A 20,000-nucleotide genomic window follows, 5' to 3' on the forward strand; every position below is an offset into this window, starting at 1 on the left:
GCTGGCGGTGCTTTCATCAGTATCCTTCTCTCATATAATATAAGGAATATTTCAGTATCTTGGTCTCTCTGGAATGAGCGTGTGATACTCTTTAGAGTTCATGGAGAACGCTTTGCGACAGGTGTCAACGGTCAGGCCTCGCAATGGTCACTGAGCTGTATCAGGCGTGGCTGAAGGTGCTGGTTCCGTTCCCTCGTCTTGCCTGCTTTGCTTTGAGTGACTATGTTGCCTGCACTCTATGGGACAGAGCTGTGAGGACAATAGCTGCACGCGCGAGTTTGTGAAACTCTCACCCGTGACCAAGACTCAAGGCAAGCGACTAGTCTTTGTGGCATTTTCAATTTTCAAGACATTGTGGGAACTATCTCCCAGTGTTGAGGTTGTCCAACACAACAGTATCTAATTTCTGTGCATAATTTTTCATTCACTCAATTTATGGTTACATTTTTACAGAAATTTTGATAACGCTCTGGCTTATCTTGCCTTCTCTTCTCAGACAATACGAAACCTGTAAGGCCGGGTTTGCCCTTCAGTATTTCAGGAATTCATTCGCCTGCAGGTTGTGTTACCTCCAGCATAAGACGGAGAGTGAAAGCAATATGACGACATCGTAGAGCAGTTCGAAATAATAAAAAATAAATTGTTGTGCCCAACACAAGTGTTACCCCCCACAAACACAGTTCCTGTCATCCCTGATAGACCTGTCCCTAGCAACTCCTGGGACTCCTGCCTGCTCTCGTCCTTTGCCCGTAGAGACATCATTCACCGTAGTCAGGAATCGTGCTACCACCACTAACAAAGAAATTTTTTTCCCATCTCTACAGGCAACAGGTACCACATCCTAGCTGAAGAGGAAAAAGACTCCTAACAAACAAGAATGGTCGATAGTCAGAGGTCAGCTACTTGAATCCCGTGGCAGAGCTCGTGAGTCACGTAAGCGTCTATGCATGCCTGGTGGACGCCTAGACGACACTATGGCAGCATGTGATGAGACAGCCAGCGGATCCTTTGGTGATACGCTTTTTGTTTTCCATGCAGGTAAAAATAATGTCGAAAGTAACAGGCACGAAGAGCTGATGATACAGCGGTACAAAATTAAATCCAAAAATGTTATTGTTTCAGGTATCCTCTCCTCGATCAGAGCACCAACTGTCTTTTATAACAGAACCTTCAGCACTAACAGCCGTTTCAGCTTTCTCTGCGAAAAGGAAGATGACTTTGTAAATTTCTGGGAAGGCTTTCAAAAACCGTTTGACAAAGTTCCTCATAAGCGTCTAATAAGCAAATTGAAGTCATGTGATATAGATGGCAAACTTCTCAAAAGCCTCGAAGACCAGCTCTCTGAGAAAAAGCAGCAAATTTTTTTAAATCATAGATCTTCAAACTGGCGAGAAGTTTTAAACAGAGTATCATAGGGATATGCACTCAGCCCGGTTCCTTTCTTTATTTACGTTAACGATAACAATGAAGGCCTCACCTGTAAAGCATCTAAATTCGGTGATAATACTAAAATAATGAATAAAGTAATCACATCAGAAAGGAAAAAGGAAATTACAATTTGACCTCTACCACTTAGTTACTTGGTCAGACAACTGGCTGATGAGATGCACTGTCGATAACTGTAATGTGTTGCATACTGGCAGTAATAATGATCATATTAATTACTCAATGAACGGTTCCGAGCTTGTCAAGGTTAATAAAGAAAAATACTTGGGTGTTACAAGTACATTAGACCTCAAATCGAGTAAACACTGCTTGGAAATAGCTAGAAAAACAAACAAGATGGTTGCCTTTATTGGAAGGACTTTTGGATTCAAGACAAAAAGGTAATTTTCTTATTTTAATGCGTACGATCTCATCTTGAACACTGGGTTCCATTGTGGGTACCTCATTACAAGAAATGTATAGACAAGCTGGAGAGAGTTCAAAAAGGAGTCATCAAGATTTCACAACATCGAAACAAGCCGACGGATGCCAGTGGACTTAATGAGCTATCTAAAATGTTCAGCTGCTTTGATAACGTAAACATACACATTAATCCAATCATTGACGGAACAAACATCACTCGAAATAACGATTATAAGACAATAGGTAAACGTTTCAGATCAAATGAAGCTAAACACTATTTCTTTCATAGTTACAAATGTCTGGAACTCTCACCCAGCACACGTAGTCGGTAGTAACACGACAAACACTTACAAAATACAGTTTGGACGGACAAGCATCTCGAATCAATCTTCCCCTGTAGAAATCACCTAGTTTACACCTGCATACAGCATAATTTTTTCAGTGTACAAGACAGTAGCATTTCTTTTTCAACCTCTCCTATCATATCTTTGACTCTCCATCTCTCTCTCTCTCTCTCTCTCTCTCTCTCTCTCTCTCTCTCTCTCTCTCTCTCTCTCTCTCTCTCTCTGTTTTTCTAGTTTTCCTTCCTTGCTGTTGTCCTTTTCCCTTTAACTCATAGAATCTGCAGTGGAAGGATAATCACACAGACAGCCTCGTTAGACACATCACGACTGTTGCTGTCTATTCTTTCCTTTGTATTCCCTCTGTATTTCCTTCTCTTCTCCTCCTCCTCCTCTCTTCCCTTATACAAAATTTTATTCCTCATTTATTTCTCTCTCTCTCTCTCTCTCTCTCTCTCTCTCTCTCTCTCTCTCTCTCTCTCTCTCTCTCTCTCTCCATCGCATCATCCTCATCACAACTCTATAACGTACCTCTCTCTCTCTCTCTCTCTCTCTTTAATCCTCTCCCATGAACACGCCTTTGGGACATCCATTAAGGGAGAGAGAGAGAGAGAGAGAGAGAGAGAGAGAGAGAGAGAGAGAGAGAGAGAGAGAGAGAGAGAGAGAGAGAGAGAGAGAGAGAGAGAGAGAGAGAGAGAGAGAGAGAGAGAGAGAGAGAGAGAGAGAGAGAGCCGGAGGAGGGTCGTGCATGACAAGCCACGACACTCCCTTCCCTTTAAGGTTATATCGAACGAGAGAGAGAGAGAGAGAGAGAGAGAGAGAGAGAGAGAGAGAGAGAGAGAGAGAGAGAGAGAGAGAGAGAGAGAGAGGGGTTAATGTGGCGGGGGAGTTTATCAGTAGGTCAAGATAGTAGTGGTGGTGGTGGTGGTGGTGGTGGTGGAGCTTCCTTTTATGATTGTTTTTAGTCATTCTAATTTTCCATAAAGTAAAGGGGGGGAGGAGGAGGAGGAGGAGGAGGAGGAGGAGGAGGAGGAGGAGGAGGAGGAGGAGGAGGAGGAGGAGGAGGAGGAGGAGGCTGAAAAAAATACTCGGAAAAAAATTAACTTCGTATATTCAACCACAGATCTGTTTCTCTAAAGCCTTCTCCCCCCCCCTCTCTCTCTCTCTCTCTCTCTCTCTCTCTCTCTCTCTCTCTCTCTCTCTCTCTCTCTCTCTCCATTTTCAAGGTTAATGTTAATTTATTTTGTTGTTTTCTTTCTTTCTTTTTCTTTTTCTTTCTTTCTTTCTTTCTTTCTCTCTCTCTAATTAAATTTCTAAGGACTGATAATGTATTTTGCGTACTTTTCTCATTTACTCTCTCTCTCTCTCTCTCTCTCTCTCTCTCTCTCTCTCTCGTCTCCAACACATCGACCTTTTCATTCATTCTTTTACTTCCTCTCTTCCTTCCTCCTCCTCCTCATTCTCCTCCTCCTCCTCCTCTTCCTCCTCCTCCTCTCCCCTTCATCCATTCTCTCGATCACAGAAGAGGAGGAGGAGGAGGAGGAGGAGGAGGAGGAGATGAATACCCCCGAAGGTTCTCTGCCCACTATCTCCCATCACAACACAGGATGGTCATTCTTCCTCCTCCTCCTCCTCCTCCTCCTCTTCATTCTCCTCATCCTCCTCTTCCTCGCCTCCTCGTCTGCTTTCTCTCTCTCTCTCTCTCTCTCTCTCTATTCACTTCATTCGTGTTCTTATGTGACATTCTCCGTTTTTCTCCTTTCTCTGTTCTTCATTCTAGTTTCCTCCTCCTCCTCCTCCTCCTCTTCCTTTTCCTCCTCCTTATTTCCTTCTCCTACTCTTCCTTCTCTTTTCTACTTCACTTCCTACGTCTCTTATTTACTCTCTCGACTCTGGATCTCTCATTTCCTTCTCCTCTTCCTCCTCTTCCTCCTCCTCCTCCTCCTCCTCCTCCTCCTCCTCCTCCTTCTCTCCCTCTTCCTAATCCTACTTTTATCTTTCTTTGTCTTCCTGTTAATTTTTTCCCTTCTTTCCTTCAATTTTCCTCATTCCCCTTCTCTCTCTCTCTCTCTCTCTCTCTCTCTCTCTCTCTCTCTCTCTCTCTCAATAAGTAGTAGATGGGATACAATGACCTCACCTGCCCTTCTACCTGTCCATCCTCCTCCTCCTCCTCCTCCTCTTGCTCTTCTTCCTTCACTTTCCCTCAGTGTTATCTTTTCAGTTATATCAAATTATTTCTCTCTCTCTCTCTCTCTCTCTCTCTCTCTCTCTCTCTCTCTCTCTCTCTCTCTCTCTCTCTCTCTCTCTCTCTCCGTCTCTCTCTTCATGTGCTCTAGAAACCTTCACTCTGCCTAATAAATGGAGGAGGAGGAGGAGGAGGAGGAGGAGGAGGAGGAGGAGGAGGAGGAGGAGGAGGAGGAGGAGGAGGAGGAGGAGGAGGAGGAGGAGCAGCATAAAAGAGAAGTAAAGCACAGATGAGGATATGGAAGAAGAAGAGGAGGATGAGGAGAACGAAGAGGAGGAGTAAGAAGAGGGATAGGAAGATGAAGAAGAGGAAGGGAAGAAAGAGAGGAATAATGAGGAAAAGAACGAGATCGAGAGGAGGAGGAGGAGGAGGAGGACGAGGAAGAGGAGGAGGATTAATACAAAGGATTACTGCAACCGATCTTTACTCCGTTGCTTTGGTCACTGTTCTAGTCTATTAGTGGAACTTAGAAGCAAATAAGGCTCCTCCCCACCCTTCCCCATCCCTCCACTGCATGTTGAATAAAGAAACTCGACATAGAACTTGAGAGGAAAGGAAGACAATGAGGAAGAATTCAGGTCATAGTTGTAAAGCCTTTAATATTTCTGTAAAGCAATATCGGATCTCTTCTTCGTTCGTGTGTGGATTGAGGGAAGAGATTTTGTTCCTTAACTCCTTCAGTACAGGGACGCATTTTTACCTTGAGTTTTATAGTTTTGTTGCCCTTAATCAGTCCTTCTTTTACATATATATATAAAAAACCACCTTTTCATATTCATTCTGCTTACTATATGGTGATTTTATGGAGCTTCAAAACTTATGTGGGAATTAAAATAGTGAAGACTGTGGCTATTAATCTCCTGAGCTCCAGAGACCCTTTCTAATGTAAACAAAATCGTCTAATCACACCCAAAACTCAAGGTAAAAATGTGTCCCACTACTGAAGGGGGTTAACACTAGAACAAATCATTTTCTGCATCAACACTTTTGCAATACAGCGTTACCCATTCCACAGTTACCTTGCGGAGTACTACTAATACCAATATGCGAAACGTATCAATTATCATAGTTACACTTCATAAGCCACTTCTCAGACAATTCAATGAGAGAATCTGTGTCTTTCTGCAAAATTTGACACTGATTTTGGTGGGTACAATGATCTGCAAATTTTGAGTCAACTTATGGTCCTCTTGTCTCTGATTGCTATATATCATGAAGAAGAGCCAGCTTATCCCTGAGTAGCGCAAATACTTACAATAATTCAGTCTAAAGAAATACCGTTAATTACTATAAGTTGTTTGCGGGCTGTTAACCAAGGAGCAGGAGGAGGAGGAGGAGGAGGAGGAGGAGGAGGAGGAGGAGGAGGAGGAGGAGGAGGAGGAGGAGGAGGAGGAAATAAAACAAGATAAAAAGGTTGTGGATGCAAAGGGAATAAACAAACTCAAGAATGAAAGAGCGAAAAGAAATAAGAAGAGAAAGAAAGCAATAACACGATAAGCAAACATCCTACTAACAAGAGAGAGAGAGAGAGAGAGAGAGAGAGAGAGAGAGAGAGAGAGAGAGAGAGAGAGAGAGAGAGAGAGAGAGAGAGAGTATCGAGCGAGATGTTTTACTCTATTGTGAGAGGGTCAACGGAAGAGGAAGAGAAGGAGGAGGAGGAGGAGGAGGAAGAGGAAGAGGAAGAGGAAGAGGAGGAGGAGGAGGAGGAGGAGGAGGAGGAGGAGGAGGAGGAGGAGGAGGAGGAGGAGAAAAACGACGACGACACCAATTTTACGGTCAGGGAAGAAAAAAAGGAGAAAACAAGAACAAGAGAAACAACAACAATAACAACAATAACAAAGAGGGAAGAGATAGATAGATAGATAGATAGATAGATAGATAGATAGATAGAGAGAGAGAGAGAGAGAGAGAGAGAGAGAGAGAGAGAGAGAGAGAGAGAGAGAGAGAGAGAGAGAGAGAAACCTTCCTCTCTCTCTCTCTCTCTCTCTCTCTCTCTCTCTCAGTACAGTGCATGTTATCTGGTTGGAAAGTTTAGCAGGAGGAGGAGGAGGAGGAGGAGGAGGAGGAGGAGGAGGAGGAGGAGGAGGAGGAGGAGGAGGAGGAGGAGGAGGAGGATTTTTCTTTCTAAACACGTTTCTTATTTACATTATGTGACTTGTTTAACCTGCATTTGCTTTTACTTAACTAGATCACACTAAGATACAACCTCTCTCTCTCTCTCTCTCTCTCTCTCTCTCTCTCTCTCTTGTACTGCCTTTCTTCCATTTTATTTTTTCTCCTTATTCTCTCTGTATCTTTCTTTCTCTATCCTGTTCGTCTTTTTCTCTTTCTCTTATATATTATCTCCTTATTATTACAATTACTATTACTACTACAACAACAACTACTACTACTACTACTATGAACACAACTACTACTTACTAACAACTCTCTCTCTCTCTCTCTCTCTCTCTCTCTCTCTCTCTCTCTCTCTCTCACCCTTACACTCTCTCCAGTTTAAATAGCATACGATCCACCCTTTACCCTCTCTCTATTTCCCTCTCCCTCTCCCTCTCACTCACTCTCACCGCCTCACCTTCAATTTAAACAGCTTATGGTCCACAATCTGTCCCACCACGTTCTTGCAGTCACGCACGTAATGTTCCGGCGCCAACATATGAACATACCATACCCAGTGCACGTCTGAGGGAGGCGCCAGGATCTTCTCTGTGCAGTTGGCGGCCAGAGGGAGCCACAGCATCTCGTATCTGGAGGAGGGAAGAAGGGAGATGGTGTTTGGTTAGGTTAGGTTAGGTTAGCCGCCACCACCATGACCATCACCATCACGACCTACCACCATCAACAAAAAAAAGTTGGATTTCCTGGAGGGGAGGATGTGCTGCTCGCTGTACATACCTGGCCCACCGCTGCTCATGGTGAAGGACGGCCCATGACAGCCGCCCCTCCACCACCACCACTGCTCTACCCTGACTCCCTGTACACTCATAAGAACAAGTCATTCAGTTGAGTTTTTTTTTTTTTTTCAGGAAGTAGAAGTGAAATGAATGTTCATATTTAATACTAATTTTGGTTATGTGTAGTTTGGATTGGGTCTTGTTGGGTTAGGATGAGTGTTATGTTGATTTATTTTGGGTTGGGTTAGGTTAGGTTAGGTTTGGCTATGTAGGGTTGAGTTAAGCTGAGGTTTGGTTATGCTATGTTGTGCTTAGTTATGCTAGGTTAGGTTGGGTTATGTTGGGTTGGGTTAAGCTTAGTTACGTTTCAATTGGGCTGGGTTAGGTTGGGGTTGGTTATCCTATGTTAGGTTAGGTTAGGTTGGGCTAGATCAGATTGGCTTGGCTCTGGGTTGCGTTATGTTGAGTTGGGATGGTTTAAGTCGGGTTGTGCTGAGTTGTGTTGGCTTGTGCTAGTATGACACATTCCCACGTATACATAACAAACACATAAAAGCACACATACCACATCTTTAGCTACATATACAATCATTCACTGTTCCATGTGGTATGTGGCATCTATACCTCGTGCTAGCCAGAGACAGAGGCAGAGATACCTAGCCACAGCACACACACACACACACACACACACACACACACACACACACACACACACCTGTACTCCACGCTGCCCTCCTTGGAAAATAAACCTCATTTGTGTCCAGGAGGTTAGACTCACCCTTACCACCACCACAGGGTTGGGTTGGGTTGGGTTAGGAATAGAAAAATGTTTTAAGGATTTCTGGGAAGGAATATGACTTCTAAGAACTTAAAGAATTTAGGGAAGAAGAGGAAGGTCTTTAGAAAGTTCAGGGAGACCAGCTACTTTTAGGGAATTAAGGTAAGAGAATATTTTTAGGGAATTTAGGGATACCAGATATTTTTAGGGCAGTTAGTTCCTTCAGTACCACGACACGACCTTATATTCATCATGGTTACTATTAAGACGATATTTTACAGCTTCAGAAACTCATGTGGGGATTAAAATTGTAAAGATTCTGGACCATTAACCTTCTGACCTTCATGAAATCTTGCTAGTGTAAATAAAATGGTTTAATCACACTCAAAACTCATAGTAAAAATGCGTCTCAGTTCTGAAGTGGTTAAGTGAAAAGCAGGAGATTTTTAAGGGATTTTAGGAAAGAATATTAAGGGTAAAGAATGTTTTTAGGAATTTAAAGGAGAGAATTAGGATATTTTGAGGAATTTAAGGGAGAAACACGATATTTCTTTGGGATTTTAGGGATGCCGTGTAATGTTATGAATCTCAGTTACGGAATGGAGAGGCGAGGCGTGTTTTGGGGGATTATAGATTTTCCTCTCTCTCTCTCTCTCTCTCTCTCTCTCTCTCTCGTGTCTCATTTGTAAGATGTGAATGAGCGGGATTGATTTAGTGATCTCTCTCTCTCTCTCTCTCTCTCTCTCTCTCTGTGTGTGTGTGTGTGTGTGTGTGTGTGTGTGTGTGTGTGTGTGTGTGTGTGTGTGTGTGTTCATGGGGGGGGAGGGACAAAGGAAGCCAGTGGACGATAAAAAATGATTGGGTCGTCAAAATGATTCGCTCAATGTCATATCTTTCATCTCAAGGCCCGTTATGCAAGAGAGAGAGAGAGAGAGAGAGAGAGAGAGAGAGAGAGAGAGAGAGAGAGAGAGAGAGAGAGAGAGAGAGAGAGAGAGAGAGAGAGAGAGAGAGTATTTAGATAGCTGTCAGTATTATTTCACACTCACGAGAATTTGAACTAGGATGAGAATTAATGGTGGTGATTTGCATGTTTCCACTTCAATTTTCACTAGGTCACTGGCAGAGTCCCGGTGTCTGTCTGTAAACACGTCCATGCTTAGCGAGTGAAGAAAGACTGCGCGTATTCTGTCTGTCTGTACGTAACGATGCAATTATAATCTAGGCAAGTGTTTTGTTAGATAGGGTGGAATCAAAAGCTTTTCTTCTTATCAACTCCTCTCTCTGAATATTCACTGTTCCCTTATTTATCTTAATATTTTGTACTTTAGTAAGAGTAATTTAACCTGCTAAGTGACAGTGGTGCCGCCGTGGTACAGTGGAACCATGGGTGCTTTGGGGTCCGAGGGTCTCCAAGCGCACGGGTTCGAATCCTGTCCACGATCCGAGTGTAGGTTGGGCTTCCTCACTCGGGGCAACGGTTTCCTAGCGGGTGGGGTTTGAGATAGGAGGTACCACAAAAATATCTCCTTCAGCCCAGAAATTCCCGTGAAACGTCCACATGGTACAGATAAAAAAAAAAAAAAAATAAATAAATAAAAAAGGTGCCCCAGTCATTGTGGGAACCTAGTCAGGTTAACTCTAGGGTCGCAACACTGTCTTCAGCCTCTTTCTCACCGTTGGAATGTTGCATCTCCTCTTCATCTATCGTTATTTTCATGCTAACTTCTCTTCTGATCTTGCCAACTACATGCCTTCCCTCCTTCGACCTCGCTGCACAAGACTTTTTCCTTCCTCTCATCCTACTCTATCCAACTCCCTAATGCAAGAGTTCAACAGTACTCTCAATCGTTCATACCTTCTCTGGTAAATTCTGGAGCTCCCTATCTACTTCTGTATTGAGTTATCGTAGCCAAACAATCTAAGAATGCCTCAAAAACATAAATTGTCTTATAAATCCCTAAAAAAACATGAGTCTCCATATTCATTCTGCTTTCTATTTGGCGAGGCATTTTTCTTCCTCTCACCTCTACTCTGCCCAACTCTCTACTGCAAGAGTTAACCAGTACTCCCAATCATTCATACCTTTCTCTGGTAAACTCTGGAACTCCCTATCTGTATTTTCAACTTCCTATGACTTGACTTCATTTAAGAGGGAGGTTTCAAGACATTTATCCCTGTTGTTGTTTTTTTTTGGCTAATTCTATCAGACCTGTAAAGAGATTGGCAACTAAGTGGGTCATTTCATGTTGCCCTAGGTCAGTTTTCAACTCTTACATAAAAATAAGATAGATAAAGATAGATAGACAGGACAGGAAAAGATTGACCAACACACAGACGGTGAGAGAGAGAGAGAGAGAGAGAGAGAGAGAGAGAGAGAGAGAGAGAGAGAGAGAGAGAGAGAGAGAGAGAGAGAGAGAGAGAGAGAGAGAGAGAGAGAGAGAGAGAGAGAGAGAGAGAGAGAGAGAGAGAGAGAGAGAGAGAGAGAGAGAGAGAGAGAGATCAAAAGAAGAAAAGTTGTGAAGATATCCAAAATTGAGGAAAGAAATTGGTTTGGACAGAGAGAGAGAGAGAGAGAGAGAGAGAGAGAGAGAGAGAGAGAGAGAGAGAGAGAGAGAGAGAGAGAGAGAGAGAGAAACACACATAAAAACAGACAGACAGACAGACAGACAGACAGACAGACAGACAGACAGACAGACAGACAGACAGACACAGCTATGCCACACTTCTCGGGTAATTAGGGAACATCACAGTCATTGTCCCGCAGTAAGGAATGTCAGTAATCATGCCACGCGGGGAGAGGGCAAGACATGGGGGGAGGGGAGAGGTGGGAGAGAGGAGGGGGGGAGCGTATAATGTTACCTCGCCTCTTACTTCATAAGGGAATGTAGGAATTAGGGAAGAGTCATTAGGTGAGGGGTGGAATGTGGCGCTCTCTCTCTCTCTCTCTCTCTCTCTCTCTCTCTCTCTCTCTCATGCCTTTCTTTCGTTTATTAAAGTTATTTTTGTGTTTTTGTGTGTTTTGTGTTTCTCTCTCTCTCTCTCTCTCTCTCTCTCTCTCTCTCTCTCTCTCTCTCTCGGCAATGGTTATGTGTGTAGGTGGCATCAGTGGCTGCGGTGGTGGTGGTGGTGGTGGTGGTGGTGAGGTCAATGGCGGTATTACTACTACTTAACCTAAGAAGAAGAAGAAAAAAGGAACACATAAGCGCTCTAAACTATCTGAAGAGGTTGTGATGAGGGACATAAGAACAGAACATAAGATATCTCATGCGCCTCCACTCCTTCAGTACTGGGACACATTTTACCCTTGAGATCTGTGTACGATTAGACCATTTTATTCACATTAGGATGGGTCTACTGTGGTCAGAAGTTTAATGGCCAGTCTCCACTATTTTTAATCCCCCCACATGAGTTTCTGAAGCTGAATAAAATCACCAAATAGTTAGCAGAATGTATGTGAAAACGTGTCATGGTGCTGTAGGGGTTAAAATTTCCTAAGAGGCCTTGATGAGTTACCTTGTCGAACGCCTCACTACAGCCCAGGGTCTCGTCTAGGATGTCATGATTATCCCCATTGTCTGCCACCCCGTTCACTTTACAATTAGGAAAAAGGAAATCCGTGACTGGTTCCTCGCGAATAGTATCTCCGTAAATACATTTTTTTTTCTTATACCATGTGGGCTTTTCACGGGAATTTCTGGGCTAAAGGGGATACTTCTTGGGGAACCTCCTATCTCAAAGCCCACCCGCTAAGAAACCATTGACCCGAGTGAGGAAGCCCAACCAACACTCGGACCGTGGACAGGACTTGAACCCGTGCGCTTGGAGACCCCTCGGACCCCAAAGCACGCATGGTTCCACTGTACCACGGCGGCCCTTTCTTAATTTACCCCATCCACTCCCACTTAAGATGCGCACTACTACTTCTGTACCAATACTACTACCAATGCTACTTTTTTCTACTACTTTTGTTACTACTACTACTGCTATACCATTACTACAACTAATAGCGCTACTTCTACTGGTACTGCTGCTGTTGCTACTACTACTACTACTATTCTACTGTACGTACTACTAATGGTCTCTTCAAGGCTCTCAGATAACTCGGTCGTCCCACAAGACTACAATCGAATCCTTCCATTCCAACACGAAGAGGACTGTGTAGTTTATTGTAACCTCTCCGATCCCTTCAACATACGCAGCATACATACATTAATACATACAGAACGCACACACACACACACAAAAAAAAAAATATATATAAAAATGAAGGTCAAGGAAAAAGAGATAAAAATGAAGGTCAAGGAAAAGAAGCTAAATTGAGGAAAGAAAAATTAAATCAAGAAGTAAAATGAGAAGAAATAAGATTACGGGAGCATGAATTTGTGATAAAAGGATGGAGAGAGAGAGAGAGAGAGAGAGAGAGAGAGAGAGAGAGAGAGAGAGAGAGAGAGAGAGAGAGAGAGAGAGAGAGAGAGAGAGAATATACTACTGTACTTCCAACACCACCATTACTACTACTACTACTACTACTACTACTACTACTACTACTAAGAGAAAATACAGTAGCAAAACAAGTGAATAAAACAGAAAAAGAAAAGAGGGAAAAATTGGAGAGAAGGAGGAGGAGAGAAAGGAAGACAGAGATTAAAAGTGACAGCCAAGGACGAAGAGATAAATGAGAGAGAGAGAGAGAGAGAGAGAGAGAGAGAGAGAGAGAGAGAGAGAGAGAGAGAGAGAGAGAGAGAGAGCCTGGTAAATTGCTTCTATGGGTTTCTGAAGCTTGGTTGATATCATTTCTACTTAACTCAATGTAACACAATTTCATCTTTTTCTTTCTCTCTCCAACCTTACACCCAACACAAACCATCCCTTCATCCTTCCCCTTCTCTCCCTCCTCCTCCTCCTTCTCCTCTTCCTCCTCCTCCTCCTCCTCCTCCTCCTCCACCTATGCATTATCCATCCATTAATAAAGTAACCTTCCTAACTTTACTAATAACCTCTTGTACTCTTCCTTATACACAACAGCAGGTGTAAATGCATCTCTCTCTCTCTCTCTCTCTCTCTCTCTCTCTCTCTCTCTCTCTCTCTCTCTCTCTCTTCTGTGCACTTATGAATAAATCAGTAAATGAGACTTTTGTTATTTTGTTGTATTATTTTTAGTTCTTGTCCAACAACTGTAACAACAACAACAACAACAACAACAACAACAACAATAATAATAATAATAATAATAATAATAATAATAATAATAATGATAACAATAGTAAAGAGTAGTATCTCTTATATCATAGTTAGTTTTCGCCTCATAATGGTATACAGTGGTGTTATTAAATATTTTCACGTCTCTTATACTCCCTGGGAACTTTTCAATATACCGAAGACAGAAGTAAATTACAGATCTCTTCTAATAGTGATATAAAATGGTATAATTAAATATTCCCCTCTTTTATACTGGTTAGTTTTCAATATATCACAGAAAGACGTAAATTGCATCTTCTCTTTCCTTCAAGCAGTGTCTTGTAGTGCAGCTAAACACTCTTAAGACACACAGTCACTTCTTATCCTCTGCATGTAACCAGACCCCGACACACCTCCAATTAAACGCAGGTAAGGCAGGTGTAACACAGGTAGTCATCTGGTGGCGCCACGCTAAATTTGTACTAGTTATTCTTTCTTTTTCTGTAATACTAGGATTTATATCACTATCTCCTGGACTCCTCATGAACCCTTTCAGTACGGGGACACATTTTTATCTTGAGATATGTGTACGATTAGACCATTTTATTCTACATTAGGAATGGATCTATGTAAGTCAGGAGATTAATGGCTAGAGTCTTCACCATTTAAATCCCACACATAAGTTTCTGAAGCTGTACTCTTCATTAACCCCTTCAGTACAAAGACACATTTTTACCTTGAAATTTGTGTACGATTAGACCATTTCATTTTACATTAGGAAGGGTCTATGGATGTCAGGAGATTTATGGCTAGAGTCTTCACCATTTTAATCCCTCACATAAGATTCTGAAGCTGTATAAAATCACCAAATAGTAAGCAGAATGAATTTGGAAACGCGGCATGGTACTGAAGGTGTTAAGGTAAATCTGATGTGCAGGTAAACTCTTTAGAGAACACATGAAATATCCTAATTGTAGTGTGTTTTCGGTAATTCACGTACGTTTACATTCAGAATACTAATACCTAAATCACATCTTTTACCGTGGGATGTCTGTGAATGTATTAGTTAACACCAAAATAAATCAATAGCAGCGGAATTCCTACCCTCTTAAATAACTAGACACGATCATATATTTGGCTTTATTTCGATGATGAATTATAATCGGCTCAGCTTTCTCTCCTACGTTCCCTCCCGCGCCGGCACCTTCCACACTCCTTCCCTCACGCCGCACTGCTGTTCAAACCTCCAAACCTGAGCTGGTAACGATTCAACAGGGAAACGAAGCATGGCGCAATTTATGGCCGCAACTCTGCCTCACTCCTAACATGGGCGAACATCTCACACCAACAACACTTCCGCAAACACACAAAATAACTGTAAATCATAACAATTTCAAACCTCACAAACACAAGTAAAAATGTTAGTTCCAGCCTTAACCTCATAAACACACATGAAAGAACAACAAACCGTTAAGCACAACAACTTCAAACCTCACAAACACGAGTAAAAATGCCAGTCTTTACAATATTTTCTTCCTCAGCTTCACAAAAAACACGCCAAAAAGACAGCTTCCAATCTTGTCCACGGTCCGAGTGTAGGTTGGGCTTCCTCACTCGGGGCAACGGTTTCCTAGCGGGTGGGCTTTCAGATAGGAGGTACTAGCTACTATTTGGTGATTTTATACAGCTTCTGAAATTCATGCGGGGATTAAAATAGTGAGGACTGTGGCTATTAATCTTCTGACCTCCATAGACACATCTTAATATCAATAAGATCGTCTAATCACACCCAAAACTCAAGGTAGAAATGCAATCCAGTACTGACGGAGTTAACCTGCAAAACACGACAAAAACACGCCTTAACACACATCTTAAGCCCCACACCTGATTAACACACCTGCAATCACTACTGGACAGGTAGGAACACAGGTAAGCTCCAGGGATTTCGGCGCAGGTGTGTGTGTGTGTATGTACCTTTGAATATATGCATGTATGTTTGACTGTATGCATGTTTCGTGAGAATATACCTGCTCTTAGTACAGTGTGGCATATGCAGCTTTAAAATCATGAGGCAGGAGTTCGGGAGAGGGAGTGAGAGTGAGAGGGGGAGAGAGGGAGAGGAAAAGAGAGTGAGAGGGATACAAGGTCTGTGGATATACTTACATTGGCGGAATTCCTGGATTTAACCACGTGAATGTAAGCTTTAGTGAGTAATCCCTCTGTGTGTGTGTGTGTGTGTGTGTGTGTGTGTGTGTGTGTGTGTGTGGTGGTGGTGGTGGTGGTGGTGGTGGTGGTGGTGGTGGTGGTGGTGTTTGTTTGCTGGCTGGTGTTTGGTGAATGATTCTGTTGGTGTTGGTGGTGGTGATTCTCTTCTCTCTCTCTCTCTCTCTCTCTCTCTCTCTCTCTCTCTCTCTCATACACACCTGGCCACACCTTTACTGAAATTCCCGTTTTCCCACGACGAGAGAGAGAGAGAGAGAGAGAGAGAGAGAGAGAGAGAGAGAGAGAGAGAGAGAGAGAGAGAGAGAGAGAGAACATTCAAATAAAAGGCAAAACACCCTCATAACACACACACACACACACACACACACACACACACACACACACACACACACACACACACAGAGAGAGAGTTGCCCAGGGCGTGATGATGCCTGAGTGACATTCCGTTCCTCTGTTTTATTGGTGGAATGATGAGTGTAATGGCGCGGCAACGGCAATCAGAGAGAGAGAGAGAGAGAGAGAGAGAGAGAGAGAGAGAGAGATTTTGGATGATCGCTTTCCTTTCCTTCATCTCTCTCTCTCTCTCTCTCTCTCTCTCTCTCTCTCTCTCTCTCTCTCTCTCACGAATACACTCTCTAATGTTTTATGCTTCATCCGTGCTCAAAGCCTTTCCATTTTCTTTTTTCATGTCGAGACAACATAATGTATTTTGAAATGAACGCTATCATCAGCAACCTTACATTGACTGCTCCAGGATTTGATGAGAGTAATGTAAAGGTGACTGGAATTTGTGTCACTGATATTTCACTCTTCCCTAATTGTTTGACTAATAAGTGTTTTGAAGGCTGTTTTCCTAAGTACCTAAAGATTGCATGAGTTACTCTGTCCATAAACAAAACAGTAACAAAAGCAAGTTATACAAATTACAGACCAGCATCTATCCTGCTCATCTTTGGAATTTTTTTTTTGAAAAGTCGTTGTCAGCAGGTTAATAGATTACGCATCTCATCATCCTATCCTAACAAACGATAAATACAGTTTTCACCCTGCATTGCTCTCCATAAGGTCTGTCAACACACACACGACATTACTGACACCTAGCGATAACAGATGCCAGTTTTCTGTGATTTGTTAAAAGCATTTGATATCATTTTAAACCCTATTTTCTTGGAAATCTTGAAAGTATATGGTATTCGCTGTGCACCAAATGCTTACATGGCTTAGCAATTACCTGAGTTTCAGGAAACAGTCCACTTGTTTTACTAGCATACTTGTGTTAACTGTGGCGTGCCACAAGAATTAAACTAGGGATCGAATTTGTTTGTATCAGACAGTAATATCAGACACTCCTCGTACTGCAGGCACAATTACATTTCTTCTGTTTTCATATAACACAATTTCTATTCACGGGCAAGGTATAAATTACATTGAAAATTCATTAAATATTCAACTGGCTAAACTTATAACTGAATTAAAAGTAATAAATTATCACCAAATATTTGTCAAACTCAATTTATGGCACCATCTCCATCAATGACGCAAACACTAAATCTCATTAGTTACAGTGATGACTTTTCACTCCAGCAAGATGAAAAGAGCAAACTCTTAGATGTTATCAGTAACAATAACCTAAAATTTGAGAAACTTGTATTCATGCGTGTTCAGGCACTTTAAATTTGATGAAATTCTGTGATACCATTGATCTCCAAACAAATCTCTTTGCATACAAACCCTGGCACATGACAAAGTAGAATGTGAACTCAAATTTATTATTAATCCTGACACTGGCAAACCAAACTGTCTCAAACTACCGCCATGAAGAGCTTCCCATGTTCAGCGATACTTCACACCACAAGGCAATGAATGGAACAAGTTGCCTCAAGATATCAGTAACAGATATTCTCTCACTATTTTTAAGAAGTAAAAAAAAAAAATAAAAAATAAAAAAAAAAAAATAAATAAATAAATAAAATAAAAAAATACTGTTGATCTGACTATCATTATTGTTATTATTGTTATTTTTGGGATCACTATTAATACACTTCAATTCAGTTACTACTACCATTGTTATTACTGCCTTTGTATTCAGCACTGATATAACAGTTGCACCAATCTCGTCTTTGTCTCTGTAATAATTCCTCTAATGACACACCTATCTAGATTTAGATCAATTTATACCTGCTGATGGCGTATTTGTTCATCAACACAGCTGTGACGACCTTCCTCAACTGTTGCCTGCATGTGTGTGGACTGCATGGGTAAAGTACTGCAGCGTTTGTATAATTATGATATCTAAGCCCAGCATCAGACCTCACCGGCATCCAATACACCTCCCTGCTTTGTACAACAGCTTCCACTCCATTCACCGAGCCTGTATTCAATATAAAAATTGCATACAATGTTACTGAATATATAGATTATTTTCATAGATCTCTCTCTCTCTCTCTCTCTCTCTCTCTCTCTCTCTCTCTCTCTCTCTCTCTCTCTCTCTCTCTCTCTCTGTCTGTCTGTCTGTCTGTCTGTCTGTCTGTCTGTCTCTCTCTCTCTCTCTCTCTCTCTCTCTCTCTCTCTCTCTCTCTCTCTCTCTCTCGTGTGTGTGTGTGTGTGTTTTGGCTTGGGATGGTGTCTGTTAGATTGTCTCTCGCCACAGTAATTGTTTTCATATTGTAGCCTTTGCTTCCTCAAATTTCGTATCAAATTTGAAGTATAAACGTTCAAACCCGCATCAAGTTTATCCTCGTCCACTTATCTCATTTTCATTAACTGACTTCCCCTGAAATCAACTTACACTAGACTTTTTATTTTTTTTTTATTTTTATCCTTTCTTTTTTCATTTACTTTAATTTACTTCCGTGTATTCATTAACCTGCATTTCATCTACCTGTGCCTAATTTTACTGATCTTTAAACTCTATCTTTTCTAAGCTGCAATGTTTTTTTTTTCTATCGCCTTTTTTTCTGTCTGTTTATTAAGTTTATACATCAGTGAAGACTATTTTTCTGCGTTCTTTCTTTCTTAATTCTGTATATTAAGTCTGAATGCGTTAAGGTTATTTTTTTTCAACATTTTTCCTCGTAGTATTAAATATATGCAGCCTAAATCTCTCTATCGAAGCCAATGAATACCAGGCTTTGCGCAGCACTCTCTGAAAAATATAGATAGATACAACAACTCAGTGACATTCAGGATAGATCAACAGGTAGGTAAAAGATCATCAAAATACACATAAATAGGTAAAATAAAGGTTGATTAATACAAAAAAAAAAAAAAAAAAAAAAAAAAAGACATGGGTGTATAAAAATAAAAGTTAATTAATGCAAAAGTTAATCACTAGAAAAAAAGTCAATTTACACCTGACAATAAATTAAAGATACAAAAAAGAAGGAAATATATACAAAAACTGTACCTTATATACAAACAAAATGATCATCGCAGTTCTAAGTCTCTACGTGAAGACTGTACTTAAAAGGCTGTATTTTTCACCCTCCTCCTCCTCTGAGTGTGTATGAAGTCTACGTATGAATAGGGAGGTATGTTTTCCCAGCCTCATTTTTATTCCTGAGCCCTGTTTAGTGTATGCATCAACGCGGATTTCCCTTTTCCAGCTTCCCTTTTTATTAGTCAGCCTTGTTTAGTCTGTGTATTCTGTGTGTGAAGTAAGAGGGGTTTTTTTTTCAGTTGTTTTTGTTTCCATTAGCTTTGTTAAGTCTGTGTTAGGTGTGTGTGTGTGTGTATATGGAGTAGTATATTTTTTTCAGCGTTTCTTTTTTTTTTTTTTTGTAAGCTTTGATAAGTTTGTGCATTAAATGTGTGTGTGTGTGTGTGTGTGTGTGTGTGTGTGTGTGTGTGTGTGTGTGTGTGTGTGTGTGTGTGTGTGTGTGTGTGTGTGTGTGTGTGTAGACTTTTCAAACCTTATTAACTCTGTGGTGTGTGTGTGTGTGTGTGTGTGTGTGTGTGTGTGTGTGTGTGTGTGTGTGTGTGTGTGTGTGTGTGTGTGTGTGTGTGTGTGTGTGTGTGTGCATTAATAAACACAAATTTTCCCCACATTTTTTTTCCTAAAGCTTGTCAAGTCTGCATATCCAAGAATATTATGTTTTCCAAGATTCCTCCTTCTGAAAATGTGTATTAATAATTTTTCTTATACCAATAGCTTTCCTTCCTTTCATATATTTTTGATGCTTGATGATCCCGTCAATACTGGGACACATTTTTTACCTTAAGATTAGTGTACGATTAGACAACTGACATTAGAAAGGGTCTATGGAGGTCAGAAGATTAATGGCCACAGTCGTCACTATTCTAATCCCGCAAATGAGTTTCTGAAGGTGTATAAAATCATCAAATAGTAAGCCGAATGAATGAGGAAACGCGTCATGGTACTGAAAGGGTTAAAATTACGCACCTCCAGCTTCTTTTATTACCTCAACCTTATTGAATCTATATTAATAAAGGCGAGTTTTCCACATTTTTTCCTCTAAATCTGCGTATTAGTT

General features: G+C 41.4%; 1 protein-coding gene across 2 annotated transcripts in view; it reads right to left on the reverse strand.

The window, feature by feature from the left end:
• The window catches only part of LOC123507872, an 87,061-nt gene that overhangs the window by 58,747 nt on the left and 8,314 nt on the right, over positions 1 to 20,000 (reverse strand). For both annotated transcript variants that reach the window (XM_045261136.1, XM_045261137.1), the window contains exon 2: positions 7,010 to 7,181. In XM_045261136.1, coding sequence (XP_045117071.1) covers positions 7,010 to 7,181 — 172 coding nt within the window. The remainder of the gene's footprint in view (positions 1 to 7,009; positions 7,182 to 20,000) is intronic.

The sequence above is a fragment of the Portunus trituberculatus genome, chromosome 23 (assembly GCF_017591435.1).
Source record: "Portunus trituberculatus isolate SZX2019 chromosome 23, ASM1759143v1, whole genome shotgun sequence".
Taxonomy (NCBI): Eukaryota; Metazoa; Arthropoda; class Malacostraca; order Decapoda; family Portunidae; genus Portunus; species Portunus trituberculatus.